The 18,686-nt window shown below is 42.7% G+C and overlaps 2 protein-coding genes across 14 annotated transcripts in view; both read right to left on the reverse strand.

Moving 5' to 3' along the window:
* The window catches only part of wnk1.S (WNK lysine deficient protein kinase 1 S homeolog), a 120,069-nt gene that overhangs the window by 27,835 nt on the left and 73,548 nt on the right, over nucleotides 1–18,686 (reverse strand). For 10 of the 13 annotated variants that reach the window (XM_041587933.1, XM_041587936.1, XM_041587934.1 and 7 more), the window contains 7 exons: nucleotides 16,721–16,809; nucleotides 15,160–15,379; nucleotides 13,532–13,835; nucleotides 12,467–12,639; nucleotides 2,982–3,053; nucleotides 2,240–2,380; nucleotides 1,036–1,494 (listed from right to left, as the gene is read on the reverse strand). In XM_041587933.1, coding sequence (XP_041443867.1) covers nucleotides 1,036–1,494; nucleotides 2,240–2,380; nucleotides 2,982–3,053; nucleotides 12,467–12,639; nucleotides 13,532–13,835; nucleotides 15,160–15,379; nucleotides 16,721–16,809 — 1,458 coding nt within the window. The remainder of the gene's footprint in view (nucleotides 1–1,035; nucleotides 1,495–2,239; nucleotides 2,381–2,981; nucleotides 3,054–12,466; nucleotides 12,640–13,531; nucleotides 13,836–15,159; nucleotides 15,380–16,720; nucleotides 16,810–18,686) is intronic. The other 3 variants (XM_041587941.1, XM_041587940.1, XM_041587945.1) reach the window with 1 other exon arrangement.
* LOC121402093 lies at nucleotides 3,060–6,991 on the reverse strand. Its single transcript, XM_041587946.1, has one exon. It carries the CDS (start codon nucleotides 4,921–4,923, stop codon nucleotides 3,754–3,756), a length of 1,170 nt encoding a protein of 389 aa, XP_041443880.1. The 5' UTR covers nucleotides 4,924–6,991; the 3' UTR covers nucleotides 3,060–3,753.

The raw sequence follows: 18,686 nt of genomic DNA on the forward strand, positions 1-18,686 counted from the left end.
TGTTATCTACTGTGTATCCTGTGCTTGAATGGCTGCCCCCATGGTTACACAGAAGCTTGTTTATATAAACTATAGTAGTACTTATCTGTTATCTACTGTGTATCTTGTGCTTGAATGGCTGCCCCCATGGCTACACAGCAGCTTGTTTATATAAACTATAGTAGTACTTATCTGTTATCTACTGTGTATCCTGTGCTTGAATGGCTGCCCCCATGGCTACACAGCAGCTTGTTTATATAAACTATAGTAGTACTTATCTGTTATCTACTGTGTATCCTGTGCTTGAATGGCTGCCCCATGGCTACACAGCAGCTTGTTTATATAAACTATAGTAGTACTTATCTGTTATCTACTGTGTATCCTGTGCTTGAATGGCTGCCCCCATGGCTACACAGCAGCTTGTTTATATAAACTATAGTAGTACTTATCTGTTATCTACTGTGTATCCTGTGCTTGAATGGCTGCTCCCATAGCTACACAGCAGCTTGTTTATATAAACTATAGTAGTACTTATCTGTTATCTACTGTGTATCCTGTGCTTGAATGGCTGTCCCCATGGCTACACAGCAGCTTGTTTATATAAACTATAGTAGTACTTATCTGTTATCTACTGTGTATCCTGTGCTTGAATGGCTGCCCCCATGGCTACACAGCAGCTTGTTTATATAAACTATAGTAGGGTTTCTGAAGCAAACACACCAGTATTCCCAGTGTAGGGCAGAACTACATTATATTGTCACGTTAATTTTCTTGGTGTTACCGTTTCTTTAAACATATACTGAAACTGCTTATCATTAAGTGATCCATTGGGCACCTAGGGTTGCCATCTTTTCTGAAAAAAAAAAATACCGGCCTTCCTATATATTTTTCTTTTTTTCCTTATTAATAACATTGGGATCAACCATAATTTTTACCAGCCAAGCTGGTAAAATACCGGCCAGGTGGCAACCCTATGGGCACCCTATATGTAAAAAGCAAGACTGCATAAGGGACTATAAGATACCAGCCTGGCACAAGGGCACACCACTGAAGTACCTGGTAAGAAGTATCTCCTGGAGGAACCAAGAGCTCAGATGCTTTCCCCAGAGTGGCAGGTAATCCAACAGGCTGAGTCGCAGGGCACAGAGTTGGTGTGGGGATTGGAGCCAAAGGCTGGAGAGTAACAGTAGGGGTGTGAGTGGGAAATAACACTGCCTGCTCAGGTGGCAGGACTGGAGATACTAAGGGTGGGAGTATTCCTGGTACAGTCTGTCCAATACTTGGGGTTATGGTGATGGGGAGGGAAGGGAATCCTGTTGGCACCACCGGGGGTGGCACTGTTAACGGCAACTGTGGGGCAGCATACTGAGGAATGACAAGCAAAGGTTGTGCCAAGGAGAGCAAATGAGGTGGGAGAGAGGCTGGCACTGTTGGAACAGGCAGGGGAGCAAGAACTGATGGAACAGGAATCTGAGGTTCTCCTTGAGCAGCGGGCAAAGGCTGGGAGACCGGGAGCTGGCAATGTAAGAATGGGTAAAGAAAAGTACAGATGATTTTAGCAAGCAGGGTTCAGAAAGCAGGGATTGAAAATAATTTGAAAATAAAAACATAACAGAAAGTCAGTTTAATTAAGACATGCAATTAACGAGGGCATGAGTATCCAGAGTCACTGGGAGTTGGGAGCAGAACACGAGGAACAAATGGCACTGTAGTTAGGGCCAGGAGGGGAAAGAACCGAGGAAAAGGCAACCATGCAACTGTGGGTTGGGTTTAGCAGGCTACTGACGGCAGGTTCTTCATTCCAAATAAATTAAGAAGAGACAGATGTTGGAAAAAGCCCGAAGTGCCTCCTAGTGACAGGAATAGGATTCATTGGTGGGGAAGGGAGCAGCGTTGTGGTAAAGTGTCCATGTGGGTGATAAGAACAAAGGAAGTAAAAGAGGTTAACTTCCTTAGACCCTACTTGAGGTCTTGCACATTAACCATCAAACTGCATCAACAGATACTATACTTTCTACTTACAAACACATCAATCTGCGGCTCTCAAAACGACAGTTTACAAAATTCAGATCAGACCCATGATTGTAGCAACATGGTGGGCTGCACATGGAATTTTCAAAATGTCTACTGTGTTAAATACAAACTTGCGTGCGTTGACTTGAAATGTCAAAGGTGTTCAAATTCAAACTGAGCTTAACTTTATTATCTGAGCATTAGACCTCATAGCCTTTCTTTTGGGTTACCTGCTGTGGAATCTCACCTGGGTGCCTGGCTGAGCAGCGTGCGTTTGGTTAATCACCGGTTGTGCCGGGGCCACTATACTCGATACCACAGAAGGCAGTGGCTGCTGCACTTGGTACTGCGGAGCTGGATGCAGAGACGGCTGATGATGCACCGCATTCTGGAGATGGAGATTTTACGACAAAAACTGCATTGGACAATTGTCTGAATACTCCGGTTATACTCATCGAATACCTTTTATGCATTTCATATTGTCGGAAGGTTAGCAAAGACAATCTGGGTACTCTATATTGGCAGGGTTGGACTGGGCTGGAGGGACACCGGATAAAAAAAGGTGGGCCCTGCCAGCCCGCGTTGCCCCCTCATCTCCCTTACTATACACAGTATGGCAGCCCCTTATCAGAAAAGAGACACGTGGCAACTGCTGTTTGGGGTTAGAGAGGGGGTTCCCCCTGCCCCCTTCCCTTAGGATTGGCAGGTTGATGGCCCACTGGGGCTTCCACCACAGGGGACCCCTGACTTTGCCGTAATTCCCCTACAGACCCCCCTCAATCACAATTCCCCTCTGGGCCCGATCGCGCCACAACTACAGGACAGGTATGCACCAGGGCCAAGGTGCGATTGGGGGGGGGTGTTTGTAGGGGAATCACGGCAGAGGCGGGGGGCCCCTGTGATGGAAGTCCCAGTGGGCCTATGACCCGCCAGCCCAACGCTGATATTGGGGCATTCAAGGTTTAGAGACAACAAGGTCTTCACTATACCTGAGTGTGTGGAACAGGCTGAGTGCTGATCCCCATGGATGTGGTGGGTGGTTGTCCAGATGATATTAGTGGCTAGAGAAAGAAGTAGAGAGTGGAATAAAATTATCAAGCAGCATCTGGCAATCAAAAAGCCTACAACAACCTACTGTACATCAAACTCTTTAAATATGTTTGTGTTTTCTAAAAGAACTTTGTCCAACAGCAGACGCAGGATAACCTAAACCCTCAGTTGGCCATTGTGCTACGTATAGGAACAACAAAATCACTTGAGTGGCGGCTCAACAGCTTGACTAGAGAGATATAAAAGCCTGCCTCCTCATTACTCTTCAACATTTGCTCTAAGTTGGATCCTGTAATCACTAATAAACAAATCATTAAATGTAATACTAGTTACACCAAGCTCTCCAACAAATGTATTGGGCAGTGCCCCCAAACTTTGAATGGCAAAAATAAGAAGCAATATGAGGTGTATAAGAAAACACTAGGTGTTCTATGGATAAAGTAATGACACCGAAGGACTGACCAACAAAAAGAAAAGAAGATAGCATTTGGTTTTGTTGTGTTTCTTATTCTATGTCAATGGCTGATGAAAAGACTTGACAAGACTAGACTAGATTTTAAGGCAAGGCATGCATTAACATTAGAGCCTTTCACACATCACAGATAAAAATTTGATCCATTCAAGGGCCACAAGCCCATCCCCAGATGACTGCAGGAAAGTAGCCATATTGCGATTACATTTCGGCTGACTGGGCTGAAACTGAAGAAGGGCTTAAATAGTGAAATCTCCGATAATGACCTGTTGGCTGTGCAAAGCTTGCGGTCCAGCATAAGAAGTAGTTCCAGACTGTGAGAGACAAAAGAAAATCTGCGAATCCTGCAACATTTTTTGCTTAGAAGTCACGGAGATATCGGAGCTGAAGGCACCGGCCAGAGGAGGAGAGAGATAATCCAGGTCGGAGGAATTCCTTTGGGAGGAATCGCTGGAATAGTCAGGACTGCTCTCTGGTCGGTTGCATGTGATGATTCCTATAAAAGGCGGCAGTTGCTCCAGCCCATTATGGTTGCACTGCTCTTCAGTGACAGTTTGGAGGCGGCCCTGCTGTGTAGAACCCTGGTGCAGTTCTTCTGGATTAAAGTCCATAGAGCTACGGCGGGGGCAATAAACTCTGTGCGGCAAGTAAACGGTCGCTTCTCCGGGAACAGACCCAGAGGCATGCATGTGGAACTCAAACATACACCCCGGGTGGCCTCCATGGCTTTGAGTAAGCACCGGAGGAGCAGACTGGGGCACAAACACCTGGTGAAACCGGACGTGCGAGTCTGAGGAGACTGGGGCTGATACGCTACCCAAAGCTGACGGCTGATTTACACCAGGTTCCAGTCTTAGGCTTTGTAGGGGTCGTGCTATGTAGGTTTGCCCAGTCTTATAATCATAAAATGAGCCAAGCTGGGTCAGCTTGTGGCCTTCCATTTGCTCAGGTGCAGCCATGTTGCTGTAGGTCTCCTGTGAGGGTAGGTTGGCTAGATAAACCGCTTCCACAGGTCTTAGGAGAGTTTCATTTGGAATTATTGAAGATTGTCTTGAGTCAGGAAACATCATCACATCATAGTTTTGATGCTTATGAACAACTTCCGGAGCTGTTCGGAGAGATGCTTTACCCATATCATCTGCCCTCCAGCATTGGGTCTCATCAGCTGGTAGATGGGATTCTTGCCCAAGTGCCCTAATCTGGGTTAGCCCATGGCGGCTTTGGGACTCCAAGAACGAGGTGCTCTTGCGTCGCTGCACTGCAGGCACCTTTGGAGACAAGCCAGTAGGTGGCGGAGAGAAAGATATGGAGCGTTCATGAATGGTCGGGAAAAAAAGCGGAGAGTCTGGGAGTGCTGAATTTACCATGGACTGCGGCTGCATTATGAACGAGATAAGGAAGTGAGACATTTAGAGAACAAGAACAAACATATACAGTGCTACAAGTTTGTAGACAAACCCACAACGGCAGTTATAGAATGTCTGCTGACAAACAGGGACAACAAGCAACAGCTCATTAAAGATGTGCTGTGAGGAGCCAAGAGGTTACATTGAGGAGGCATCAGCTGTAATTCCGAGTTTTTTTGTTTTTTTCTCCAATACCTATGTAGTTATCTAACCACAACCACATATTGTGAGGATAAATGAACTTGTGCTTATAGAAGCCTAAATTGCCATGGCCGAGGTGGTGGATAGGCTCCACAACCAGAAGAATTTGATCCTTCATATACTAAGGCCTCTAAAAAAAAAAACCCACAGAGGGACTTGCATGAAAAATCTGGAGGAGCGGTGCCATGGCGTTACTGGAGCATTGACTCATACAGTTCTTACTTACGGAACAAAAAGACTGTTCAGCTATAGTAAAAAATACAGTTTCTTTTAGAGACAGTCTTTAATGGAGGCTTGAGGATTGACTCCTATAGCTCTTAATTGCTGAACAAAAAAACTTCAGCTATAGCTCAAACTACAGTTTCATTAGAGGCAGACTTTAATGGAGGCTTGGGGAGGCTGGAGCATGGACTCATACAGCTCTTACTTGCAGAACAAAAAGACTGTTCAGCTATAGTTCAAACTACAGTTTCATTAGAGGCAGTCTTTAATGAAGGTTTGGGGAGGCTGGAGCATTGACTCCTATAGCTCTTAATTGCTGAACAAAAAAACTTCAGCTATAGCTCAAACTACAGTTTCATTAGAGGCAGACTTTAATGGAGGCTTGGGGAGGCTGGAGCATGGACTCATACAGCTCTTACTTGCAGAACAAAAAGACTGTTCAGCTATAGTTCAAACTACAGTTTCATTAGAGGCAGTCTTTAATGAAGGTTTGGGGAGGCTGGAGCATTGACTCCTATAGCTCTTAATTGCTGAACAAAAAAACTTCAGCTATAGCTCAAACTACAGTTTCTTTAGAGGCAGACTTTAATGAAGGTTTGGGGAGGCTGGAGCATTGACTCCTATAACTCTTAATTGCTGAACAAAAAGACTGTTCAGATTTAGCTCAAACTACAGTTTCATTAGAGGCAGACTTTAATGGAGGCGTGGGAAGGCTGGAGCATTGACTCCTATAGCTCTTACTTGCGGAACAAAAAGACTGTTCAGCTATAGTTCAAACTACAGTTTCATTAGAGGCAGTCTTTAATGAAGGCTTGGGGAGGCTGGTGCATTGACTCCTATAGCTCTTACTTGCAGAACAAAAAGACTTCAGCTATAGCTCAAACTACAGTTTCATTAGAGGCAGACTTTAATGGAGGCTTGGGGAGGCTGGAGCATTGACTCCTATAGTTCTTACTTGCGGAACAAAAAGACTGTTTGGCTATAGTTCAAACTACAGTTTCATTAGAGGTAGAGGGGGGGGGGGGAAATGCCATCTCAAATCAACAACAATGTATTTTCTACCGCACAAAGGACAGAGGTAATCTACACTGTCGATATACTGATCCTAAATTATATTCTGGGGTTGAAACTGGCACTGCATTTATGCTGCCATGTGTATGGGGGCTATTACACATGAAACTGGTCCTGTATTTCAGCTACAATGTATTCTGGGGGCTTAATATGAAATATACATTGCTTTATCCTGCAATACATTTTACTATCTATCATAGATGAAATCAATACTGGGGTTATCATAAATGAAATAGGCCCTGGGATACCCTCCTACTATGTATTTGCCCTTACTGGCATATTGTGGGAATACAATTTGTTCCCTTGATTCTGTGTTGGGGCAGCTAATACTCACTGGCATATAGTGATTTAAAGGCCTGGGACAATTTTTCCAGTAATGTTTAACCTTCCTTCTCAACATCCAAGCTGTATTCATTTGGCCAGTTAGCAATGCCCCACTTTTGTACATCTTTAATGGGAACTTACAGTATAGAGGGTAGGCAGGCTGCAGCGGCATTGCTGGAAGAGCGCATGGGCAGTAGACTCTCTAGAGCAGGGGTCGCCAACCTTTTTTACCCGTTAGCCACAATCAAATGTAAAAAGAGTTGGGGAGCAACACAAGCATGAAAAAGTCCCTTGGGGTGCCAAATAAGGGCTGTGATTGGCTATTTGGTAGCCCCTATTTGGACTGGCAGCCTACAGGAGGCTCTACTTGGCACTATACTTAATTTTTATGCAATTAAAACTTGCTTTCAAGCTTGGAATTCAAAAATGAACACCTGCTTTGAGGCCACTGAGAGCAACATTCAAGGGGTTGGAGAGTAACATGTTACTCACGAGCTACTGGTTGGGGATCACTGCTCTAGAGCCTTGGAAAGCTTTTCGGCAAAGGATTCTTCAGGAGTTGCCCGGAGCAGGGAGGCAGGGGCAGACTGCAATGGGGAAGGGGAGCCGTGAAGCACCGGGGGTTACAACGGAAAGGAGTGGGGTAGCAGAGGAAAGGATGGGAACACATACAGACATGCTACGACCTCGATGAGGCTACAGAAGAGAAAAACAAATCAAAACACGTAACTAAAATGTGAAAACAAATGTAAGGAAAACAAAATGAAAATGAAACAGAATGTCTAGCCTCGGGCCAACATAGAAATGTATGGGAAGGATATGGGGGGCATAGTTCCAGCACAGTTTATAGATTTGAGAGCTGTTATTTTAAGAGTTAATAAAGTAGTACTGTTAAGAGAAAGGTTCCTTTAAACGGTATAAAGTCCGTAGCAGGGATTTCACTATTAGTTTTCTGCAGGTTTTCTGATGCAGCTGCTGTTTGTTGAAGCTTCAAAAACAGAATATTATATGAAGATCCGAAGCATCCCATGATTCAGATGACTAAATAATATTATCATACATTTCTTAATTAAATGATTCCATATCATCATGGGTCCCCAACATTTTTTTTTTTTACCCATGAGCCACATTCAAATGTAAAATACAAGCATGAAGAATGTCCTGGGGGTGCCAAATAAGGGCTGTGATTGGCTATTTGGTAGATCCTATATGGACTGGCAGCCTACAGGAGGCTCTACTTGACATTACACCTAGTTCTTGTGCAACCAAAACGTGCCTCTAAGGCTTGAATTCAAAAATAAGCATCTATAGGTAACTTTTAATGTTCATTCATATTTTAAAATGTCCTATCACTTTAATTACAGAGAGGAGCGCTGCTAAAGTCATCCAAAGGTGAAGAAGAATATCCTGATCAATTACAAGTCAAGTACATAATTCTGTAAAAAAAAAAAAAAATGATGTCACTGATGTTCTTCTGCTTAGGAAAACAATTAGAAACCTTTCTCAAATCTTTCCTAAGCAGAAGAACATCAGAGCAGCCTCTTTCTTTCTCCTGACAACTTCCTTGACTACTTGGTGGTCAGACTGGTCAGAAACTGACCAGCAGGTGGCGCTGTTGGAACAAAATTCATTCATATTAACAGCACATGTATCCCTTAATATCTTGGAATAAAAAGAAAATAAATAATGTAGATGCACCGATAATATTGTATAAAACAAGTTTTTCCTGCAATATTCGGTGCATGTACGGTGGGAGACGAGCCAACCAATATCGGCAGAATATCGATCGGCTCATGTTTCGGGCTGGCTGGAAAAAGTTTGATTGGGCGCCTTTGAAGGCAACTGAACATCAGCCATTGTTAGTGCTGAATCGTCAGATCCAGGTAGAATTCTATTGTTTCTATATGTATATATGACGATTCAGCTCTACACGTGTGTGTATTGAAACAAACGCTCTTTCCTGGAAACGTCTTTTCCAGGAAAGATCGTCATTTTAAAGTCTATGGTCACCTTTACTCTTGGGTAATAGAAATGACAACGTTAAAAATCTCTATCTTCAAACCTGTGCTAGGGGATTGGCAGGATAGAGAAAGGAAACTCTATGAAGTCCACTAAGGAGAATTGTATCCTTTCTGAGCTTAATGATTGGCTGGTGGGTAAACAAGAAGTTTGGTGGTTACACATTAGGGGGGAGACACACACTCAGATTCGGGGAGATTAGTCGCCAAATCTCCTGTTCTTCGGGAGACTAATCTCCCCAAACTGCCTTCCCGCCAACTAGAATGTAAATCTGCCAGGGAAAGACAGATCAGGGAGATTAGTCGCCCCGAAGAAAAAGCAATTAATCACGGAGCGCCTAAATCTCCCCAAATCTGAGCGTGTGTCTCTGCCCTAAAAGGACACAATGTCCCAGCAGGCCCAGAGACAAGTTTGCAAAATAAAAAGGATGCTGTAGAAGATACAAGAATTTCTAGCAGCAATAGGGTTAAAGACACAACATCTGAAGAAGAGAATAGATTCTACAATATTATGGTTAAATCATTTGTTCTTGTAAAAAAAAAAAAAAAAAAAAAAAAGTCTTAGGATGTCATAACCTTCCCAAAGAAACTAAATAATTAAACAAAACAATAAAAAAAAACACAAAAGGAGGCTCAGCGTACATGCTCTGGAGGGTAACAAGGTACACACTGGATCAGGTACAAAATAAAAGAAAGACGGAACAGAATCCATCATGCACCATTCTATAAGCAAAATTGTGCTTTGTAACACTTCTGTTAAATATAAACATACATATATATATATACATATACATATATACACATATACATATATACACATATACACATATACACATATACATATATACATATATTTATATACACACACACATATACACATATATACCCTCAGCAATATATGCCTAGGTATAGTTTTCAACCCATGTTAAGCAGATTAAAATTGTATATTCGGGCTGCCTATAGCACATAACTAAAATCAGTGATATCAACTTTTAAAGTTTTGCTTTTCATCGAAACTTGTGTACTTATTACAATGCACTTTACTCTGACAAACCACAAGTTGAGATTAATCTATAACCTACTAAATGTCTCAGTACATGTGAAATGACAGATATAAAAGCTATTTATATTAAAGGGATTCGGTCATTATTTTTAAGGGGTAGCTTTTATTTCTAAATGACACAGTTTACACTGAAAATAATTCACTCTACAATATAAAATCTCATTCCTCAACCAGCAAGTGTATTTAGTTGTAATATTGGTGTGTAGGTGCATCTCAGGTCATTTTGCCTGGTCATGTGATTTCAGAAAGAGCCAGCACTTTAGGATGGAACTGCTTTCTGGCAGGCTGTTGTTTCTCCTACTCAATGTAACTAATTTTTACTACTGAGTATTGTTATTATATCTATTAGGGAGCTGATATCTGGTTACCTTCCCATTGTTCTGTTAGGGTGCTGGGGAGGGGGGGGTGATATCACTCCAAATTGCAGTGCAGCAGTAAAGAAGTTTATCAGAGCACAAGTCACGACAGAGGGCACCTGGGAAACTGACAATATGTCTAGGCCCATGTCAAATTGAAATTGAAATATAAAAAAAAAAAGTTTGCTCTTTTGCACCGCAGAATTCTGCTTGAGCAGCACTATTAACTAATACATTTTGAAAAATGCATGCTTTCATGACAGTATCCATTAAGGGTCAGGGCACACAGGCAGATTCAAGTAGCCTGGTGATAAATCTCCTCTTCTTCGGGGCAACTAATCTCCCGAAATGCCTTCCCGTCGGCTAAAATGTAAGTCGCCTGAAGTTTCCTTGTGAGGCAACCTCAGATGACTTCGGAAAACGAAGCACCATCCCGCCAGCAACTTCCATTCTAGCCGGCGGGAGGCAGTTCATGGAGATTATTTGCCGCGAAGAAAAGGAGATTTGTCGCCCAAAAGAAGAGGAGATTTGTCGCCAAAAGAAGAGGAGATTTGTCGCCCCAAAGAAGAGGAGACTTGTCGGCCTAAAGAAGAGGAGATTTGTCGCCCCAAAGAAGAGGAGATTTGTCGGCCTAAAGAAGAGGAGATTTGTCGGCCTAAAGAAGAGGAGATTTGTCGCCCCAAAGAAGAGGAGATTTGTCGCCCCAAAGAAGAGGAGATTTGTCGGCCTAATGAAGAGGAGATTTGTCGCCCCAAAGAAGAGGAGATTTGTTGCCCCAAAGAAGAGGAGATTTGTCGGCCTAATGAAGAGGAGATTTGTCGCCCCAAAGAAGAGGAGATTTGTCGCCCCAAAGAAGAGGAGATTTGTCGCCCCAAAGAAGAGGAGATTTGTCGCCCCAAAGAAGAGGAGATTTGTCGCCCCAAAGAAGAGGAGATTTGTCGGCCTAATGAAGAGGAGATTTGTCGCCCCAAAGAAGAGGAGATTTGTTGCCCCAAAGAAGAGGAGATTTGTCGGCCTAATGAAGAGGAGATTTGTCGCCCCAAAGAAGAGGAGATTTGTCGCCCCAAAGAAGAGGAGATTTGTCGGCCTAAAGAAGAGGAGATTTGTCGGCCTAAAGAAGAGGAGATTTGTCGCCAAAAGAAGAGGAGATTTGTCGCCCCAAAGAAGAGGAGACTTGTCGGCCTAAAGAAGAGGAGATTTGTCGGCCTAAAGAAGAGGAGATTTGTCGCCCCAAAGAAGAGGAGATTTGTCGCCCCAAAGAAGAGGAGATTTGTCGGCCTAATGAAGAGGAGATTTGTCGCCCCAAAGAAGAGGAGATTTGTTGCCCCAAAGAAGAGGAGATTTGTCGGCCTAATGAAGAGGAGATCTGTCGCCCCAAAGAAGGGGAGATTTGTCGCCCCAAAGAAGAGGAGATTTGTCGGCCTAAAGAAGAGGAGATTTGTCGCCTCAAAGAAGAGGAGATTTGTCGCCCCAAAGAAGAGGAGATTTGTCGGCCTAAAGAAGAGGAGATTTGTCGCCCCAAAGAAGAGGAGATTTGTCGGCCTAATGAAGAGGAGATTTGTCGCCCCAAAGAAGAGGAGATTTGTCGCCCCAAAGAAGAGGAGATTTGTCGCCCCAAAGAAGAGGAGATTTGTCGGCCTAATGAAGTGGAGATTTGTCGCCCCAAAGAAGAGGAGATTTGTCGCCCCAAAGAAGAGGAGATTTGTCGCCCCAAAGAAGAGGAGATTTGTCGGCCTAAAGAAGAGGAGATTTGTCGGCCTAAAGAAGAGGAGATTTGTTGCTCAAAAGAAGAGGAGATTTGTAGCTGGGCGACTCATCTCCCTGAGTGTGCCCTGACCCTTAAGGTTAAAATTTAAATAGCTTTGCATAGATCAAGGGTTGCTGGATTTTAATAAATTTCCATCACAGGCTGTTGAGGTCTGATATCAGTGCAGTGAACTTTTCTCTACAAATATAGGCAGCAATACTCAGGGTATTTGTTTTGTAAAATTTACCATGCTACCCAATTAAAATGCATCGAGTTATATTTAGAACTGCAAAGTGTTTCAAACAGACCTCCTTATTTCTTACCATGGCTTTACTTTCCCCATCCACAGCATATACAATATCTAATTAGCATTAATGACCCATCGTTATGCACCTGATTTACTGGCAAGTTTCCATTTACCACTGCGCTATATTTAGGCCCCAAATGATTGGTTGACCCTGTACTTAGTAGCGGCCACTCTGAAGCAATTCCATCTTGCAAAGCTTGTATATGATCTAATCCAGAGGAAGGTCGTTTTTCTTACCACCACGGGAGCCGTGTAGCCACCATACTGGGCAGGGGGTTGGATAGTTGGAGTGCTGTACCCAGGCACCAAGCTTGGATCTGGCTGAGAAGCAAAGGCGATTGGCTGCTGGCTTCCAGCATGAGATTCAGAATACATCGATGATCCCTGACCACTGTCAAGCGTTCCATCAGCTGATATTGAACAAAGAGATAGAAAGAAAGACAAAGAGACAGGGAGACACATTAAATAATGAGAACACCTTTTAAACGGCAAATTATCTGCTTAACATATTTTTAAACTCCCACTGGCATCTTTAGTTAGACAACCAATGGCCTTACGGGAGAACTAAAAATGGCACATTTTATATAGTGAACTTATTGCACGAGGCTAAAGTTTGAGCTTGTCAATAGCAGCAATGATCCAGGACTTCAAACTTGTCACAGGGGGTCACCATCTTGGAAAGTGTCTGTGACACTCACATGCTCAGTGGGCTCTGATTGGCTGTTGAGAAGCTAAGCTTAGGGCTCGTCACTAATTATCCAGCAGAAAATGAGCTTCCCTGGCTGTAATATAAGCTGATGCTACAGGTTTGCTGATTATTCAATTCTGATGCTAATTGCACTGGTTTCTGTGCTGCCATGTAGTAATTATGTGTATTAATTACTAATCAGCCTTATATTGTGACATTTCTATTCTATGTGTACTGGATATTGTGAGTGGGTCCCTGAGCTTAGTAAGTGACAGCAGCACAGAGCATGTGCAGTGAATCAGCAGAAAAGAAGATGGGGAGCTACTGGGGCATCTTTGGAGACACAGATCTTTACTGCTAAAGGGCTGTGGTTGCCTTGGGCTGGTACAGAAGCACAAAACATCATGTACAACATTTCTAGCTATGTCTTTAGTTAGGCTTTAGTTCTCCTTTGAGTTTCATCACTAGGGACCTCCTTGCTAAATTAAATCAGGACACAAAAAATTCTATCATGGTTCCCCCCAACTTATGGCCCTGAAGCTCCTGAGTAGAACTGCTGGGCACCCGCACCAATGTTTGCAATCTATTTGTGTTATACCATTTTATACACTCACATGTGACGGATACGTTTGGCTGCTGGTACTGGAGATGCTGATCAGCTTCCGGCTCCTCGGGTTCCACTTGTGTGCCAGAGGTAACTGTGCCAGCTGATGGTTTGACTGAGCCTTGAGGAGGACTCTGAGGCTGAAGATCAGCTTGTTGTTGCTGCTGTTGACTAATCTCCTCCTGTTTTCTCTTTTCCTGCCTTTCCCGCACTTGCTGCCTCTGTTCCCGCTTGCGTTTGATCAGGGACACCCTGTCTTTGATTGCCTTTGCCATTGTCTTGTGGTCTCCGTCACAGACATAACCCGAATCCACCTAGAGCATTCAAATGTATACTCAGACAAGAGCACAGACAAACAAGCAACACTTTCTAGGTATTAAAGTGCCACAATCATTCACCGTGGAAATAAGACTATTGTCATTCCAAACTGAACAGAAATTGAATAAACACTTCAAAATGTTGGAAGTTAACCCTCGGCAGTTGCATGTTTTTATTCATAAAATAAGTTTTTCCTCTTTCCCTGCACATACTCCTCATTTTAGAATGCTAGGCCGTATCATTAAAGGGGAACTATCGCGGAAATTAAAGTTTAATATAAGCTTCATCATACTGAAATAAGAAACTTTCTAAATACAATCAATTAAAAATTCTGTACTGGTTCTGAAATAATCAAGTTTATCTTCACTATCCCTCTCTCAGTACCTGTTTCTCTTCATTCTCTCTTCATGCAGCAGTTGGGTGTCAGATAATCATTGAGAGTTAGATCCAATATATATTATAGGGGGGCTCCTTTTGCCTAGCAGATGTATTAGAGCTCACTCTATTAAACTCACCAGACATCATGTCTCTCTACATGCAGAATTTGTGCAAAAGGCAGTTATTTTGTTAGATTTTGTTTGTACTGGAATCAGTTATTTGAGTGAGCTCTAATTCATCTGCTAGGAAAGGAGCCCCCCTATAAGATATATTGGATCATTCATCTGACACCCAACTGCTGCATGAAGAGAGAATGAAGAGAAACAGATGCTGAGAGAGGGATAGTGAACATAAACTTGATTATTTCAGAAACGGTTTATCAATCGAATTGACTGTATTTAGAAAGTTACAATCAATTAAAACTTCTGTACTGTTTCTGAAATAATCAAGTTTATCTTCACTATTCCTCTCTCAACATCTTTTTCTCTTCATTCTCTCTTCATGCAGCAGTTGGGTATCAGATATTCACGGACAGTTAGATCCTATATATCTTATAGGGGGGCTCCTTTTGCCTAGAAGATGTATTAGAGCTCACTCTATTAAAAACTCACCAGACATCATGTCTCTCTACATGCAAAATTGGTGCAAAAGGTAGTTATTTAGTTAGATTGATGAAGCTTATATTAAATTTTCATATTCACGGTAGTTCCCCTTTAACGATAAAGACATAACTTTTTGACCACTGGTTCAAGTAACGTTGATCAAAAAGCCCATTTGCCTTAGGGTTGTTCTACACAGTAAAACGAGAAGTGAATACTTGAAATAACTAGATCATTCCTTCTCCCCACACTGCACAACAATGCAAAAGTTATGGTTCCCTTGCTTCATCGCTCAGCCAATTACTGTACCTGTTTTTGGCTCAAGCTCATTTATGGTACTCACCATTTCCAGTGCCACGTCCTCCGGAACATCTTTCTCCAGGTCAAAAGAGAACTCAATGGCTTCATTGTCCTTGTATTTGCCCTTGAGCTTCTTGATATCCTCAATACGCAGCCAAAGCTTGATAGCAATCTTTTCCCCATTGTCTTCCTCTGCCAGTTCCACCCGAACCCCAGTTTCTTCTTGGAAAAAGGCATGGTTCAGAAGGTCCTTAATGGTATATCTATCCAGACATATAGATACAGTTGCAAATTAAAAATTAAATACATCAAACAAATACTTGAGTCAACAATTCTGCTTAGAAAACAGTTTTGAGTCCCAACCTCACTGAAAACATCAGACCATGGGATTATTAGTGGTTGTGATCACTAGTGAAGATCCCAACCACTGATAAAGCCCAGGTTTTAATAGCACCCGACTTAGTAGCAACTGTCACTGTGCAATAAACATATATAGGAAAGTTGCTTAGAATTACTCTCTCTTTGGTCAAGTAACATTTTACTCTGGGGTTGATGTGCTCTTTAAAGGAGAACTAAACGCTAAACATTAATATGGCTAAAAATGCCATACTTTATATAAAGAACTTACGGCACCAGCCTAAAGTTTGAGCTTGTCAATAGCAGCAATGATCCAGGACTTCAAACTTGTCACAGGGGGTCACCATCTTGGAAAGTGTCTGTGACACTCACATGCTCAGTGGGCTCTGATTGGCTGTTGAGAAGCTAAGCTTAGGGCTCGTCACTAATTATCCAGCAGAAAATGAGCTTCCCTGGCTGTAATATAAGCTGATGCTACAGGTTTGCTGATTATTCAATTCTGATGCTAATTGCACTGGTTTCTGTGCTGCCATGTAGTATTATATTGTGACATTTCTATTCTATGTGTACTGTATATTGTGAGTGGCTCCCTAAGCTCAGTAAGTGACAGCAGCACAGAGCATGTGCAGTGAATCAGCAGAAAAGAAGATGGGGAGCTACTGGGGCATCTTTGGAGACACAGATCTTTTCTTCTAAAGGGCTGTAGTTGCCTTGGGCTGGTACAGAAGCACAAAACATAATGTACAATATTTCTATAGTTAGGCTTTACTTCTCCTTTAAAGGAGAAGGAAAGGCTCAGGGTTATTCCTACGAGCACCACAGAGCGATAGGCTTTTGGCTTCCTCTTTCTTCTTGCGGCTGCACATGTGCAGTACAGCGAAAAAGCCGAACTTTAACGACGAAGTCGACTATTTCATTCTACTGAGCATGCGTCTGCCCCGGGAAATTTGAAGAGAGAAGGAAGCCGATCGTTCCGTGGTGCTCGTTGGGAGAACCCCGGGCCGGTGCAGTTTTCTGATAGTAGGTGTGAAGTAGGTATATACAATCACTTGGTGGTGCCTAACTTTTAGCACCCCTGATTAAATATTCCTTTCTTGTCCTTTAAGCTTCACCTTGGACCAATATATCTGTTTTCAAGCTAAAGGAACACAAAGAGATAAAACACATTTCTCTAATGTTATACAAAGGCCCCAGAGCAGACACAAGTAATGAGGGAGACCGTTATACAACACCATGAGAGTTTTCACCTTTCGTCCTTGTTTTGTTGAATGCATCCTTCGATGATTTCTTTCACTTCCGGAATTGCAACTTTATCGAAGCTGGCGGGCTTCACACCCTGCAAGAGATTGAAATACAAGTCAGAAATCAGAGCGGAAAGGGCATGAGAGAGTCACAAAAAACTTCAGTATCTGCAACATTGTCATTATCGGATATTAAAATGTATTAGACATCTCCAATGTATTCTGCAGAGCTGTCACAGAATGCTGCACTCTGATGGAAAAATAAAGCTCTTATGCTACAAGTACATCAATTATTGTGTTCAGACATTATTAAAGGGATTCTGTCGTTTTTATTTCTAAATGACACTGTTTACACTGCAAATAATTCACTCTAGAATATAAAATGTCATTCCTGAACCAGCAAGTGTATTTAGTTGTAATATTGGTGTGTAGGTGCATCTCAGGTCATTTTGCCTGGTCATGTGCTTTCAGAAAGAGCCAGCACTTTAGGATGGAACTGCTTTCTGACAGGCTGTTGTTTCTCCTACTCAATGTAACTGAATGTGTCTCAGTGGGACCTGGATTTTACTATTGAGTGCTGTTCTTAGATCTACCAGGCAGCTGTTATCTGGTTACCTTTCCATTGTTCTGCTGATCAGCTTCTGGGGGGGGGGGGGGGCGCAGTAATATCACTCCAACTTGCAGTACAGCAGTAAAGAGTGGCTGAAGTTTAACAGTCACATAACTGGGGGCAGCTGTGAAACTGACAATATGTAAATTAAATATAAAAAAAAATCTGTTTGCTCTTTTGCGAAACGGATTTCAGTGCAGAATTCTGCTAGAGCAAAACTGATGCCTTTTGAAAGAAAAATAATTTTTCCACGAAAGTAACCCTTAAAGGGTATAAAATGAGAGGAGGGTGTTAACCAGAGGTCTCCAACCATTCTTTTTTTTTTTTTTACCCAGCAAGCCACATTCAAAATATAGAGAGCAACAAAAAGCATGCAAAAAAAAAAAAAGTTCCTGCCAATTATGGGCTGTGATTGGCTATTGGTAGCCCCCGTGAGGACTGGAAGCCTACAAGAGGATCTGTTTGGCATTATACATGGTTTTTATGCAACTAAAACTTGCCTCCAAGCCTGGAATTCAAAACTAAACACCTGCTTTGTGGCCACTGGGAGCAACATTTAATGGGTTCCTCACAAGCCACCGGTTGGGGATTACTGGTTTAAACCTTCCATGAAAGTGAATCACCTCACATTGTGCTCTGCCCATTATGATCCAATATAGGCAGAACTACTGTATCATTCCATTGTGGCTCACTGGGTAATCACGTAAAGATCTTTTCTGAACCTTGTTGTTCGATGCTGGAAAGTGTATGCTCATGGCACACTCTCCCCTCGACACTTACCAAATGGCTCAACTCACTTAGAGCCCATCTCCCACTGATGGAATGGAGGGATTGGGTTGAGGCTACAGCCTACAATTACATGGGTACCCCTCAGAGACTATGACCCATCCTTTCACCAGGAATTTCTTCCAGCGAGCACCACGGAGCAATCCTCCTGAACCAACAAGTGTATTTTTTTTTTATTTTTAATATTGGTGTGTAGGCACCATCATCTCATGTCATTTTGCCTGGTCATGTGTTGAAGAGTGACTGAAGTTTATCAGAGCACAAGTCACATGACTGGGGGCAGAAGGGAAACTGACAATATGTCTAGCCCCATGTCAGATTTCAAAATTATATATAAAAAGAATATCTGTTTGCTGTTTTGAGAAAGGGATTTCAGTGCAGAATTCTGCTGGAGCAGCTCTATTAACTGATGTGTTTTGAAGAAGGTAAATCGGCGGCGGGTTGGCAATAGGTGCGCTTCCATTCCTTTTCCAAAGTCCAGGTCCGGACTGAGAATTAAAATAGGCCCAGGCATTTTAGGTACACAGAGGCCCAATCAGCCCACATTGAAGCCCAAACAGCCCAATAAATACTGAC

The sequence above is a fragment of the Xenopus laevis genome, chromosome 3S, assembly GCF_017654675.1.
Source record: "Xenopus laevis strain J_2021 chromosome 3S, Xenopus_laevis_v10.1, whole genome shotgun sequence".
In the NCBI taxonomy this organism is placed as follows: domain Eukaryota; kingdom Metazoa; phylum Chordata; class Amphibia; order Anura; family Pipidae; genus Xenopus; species Xenopus laevis.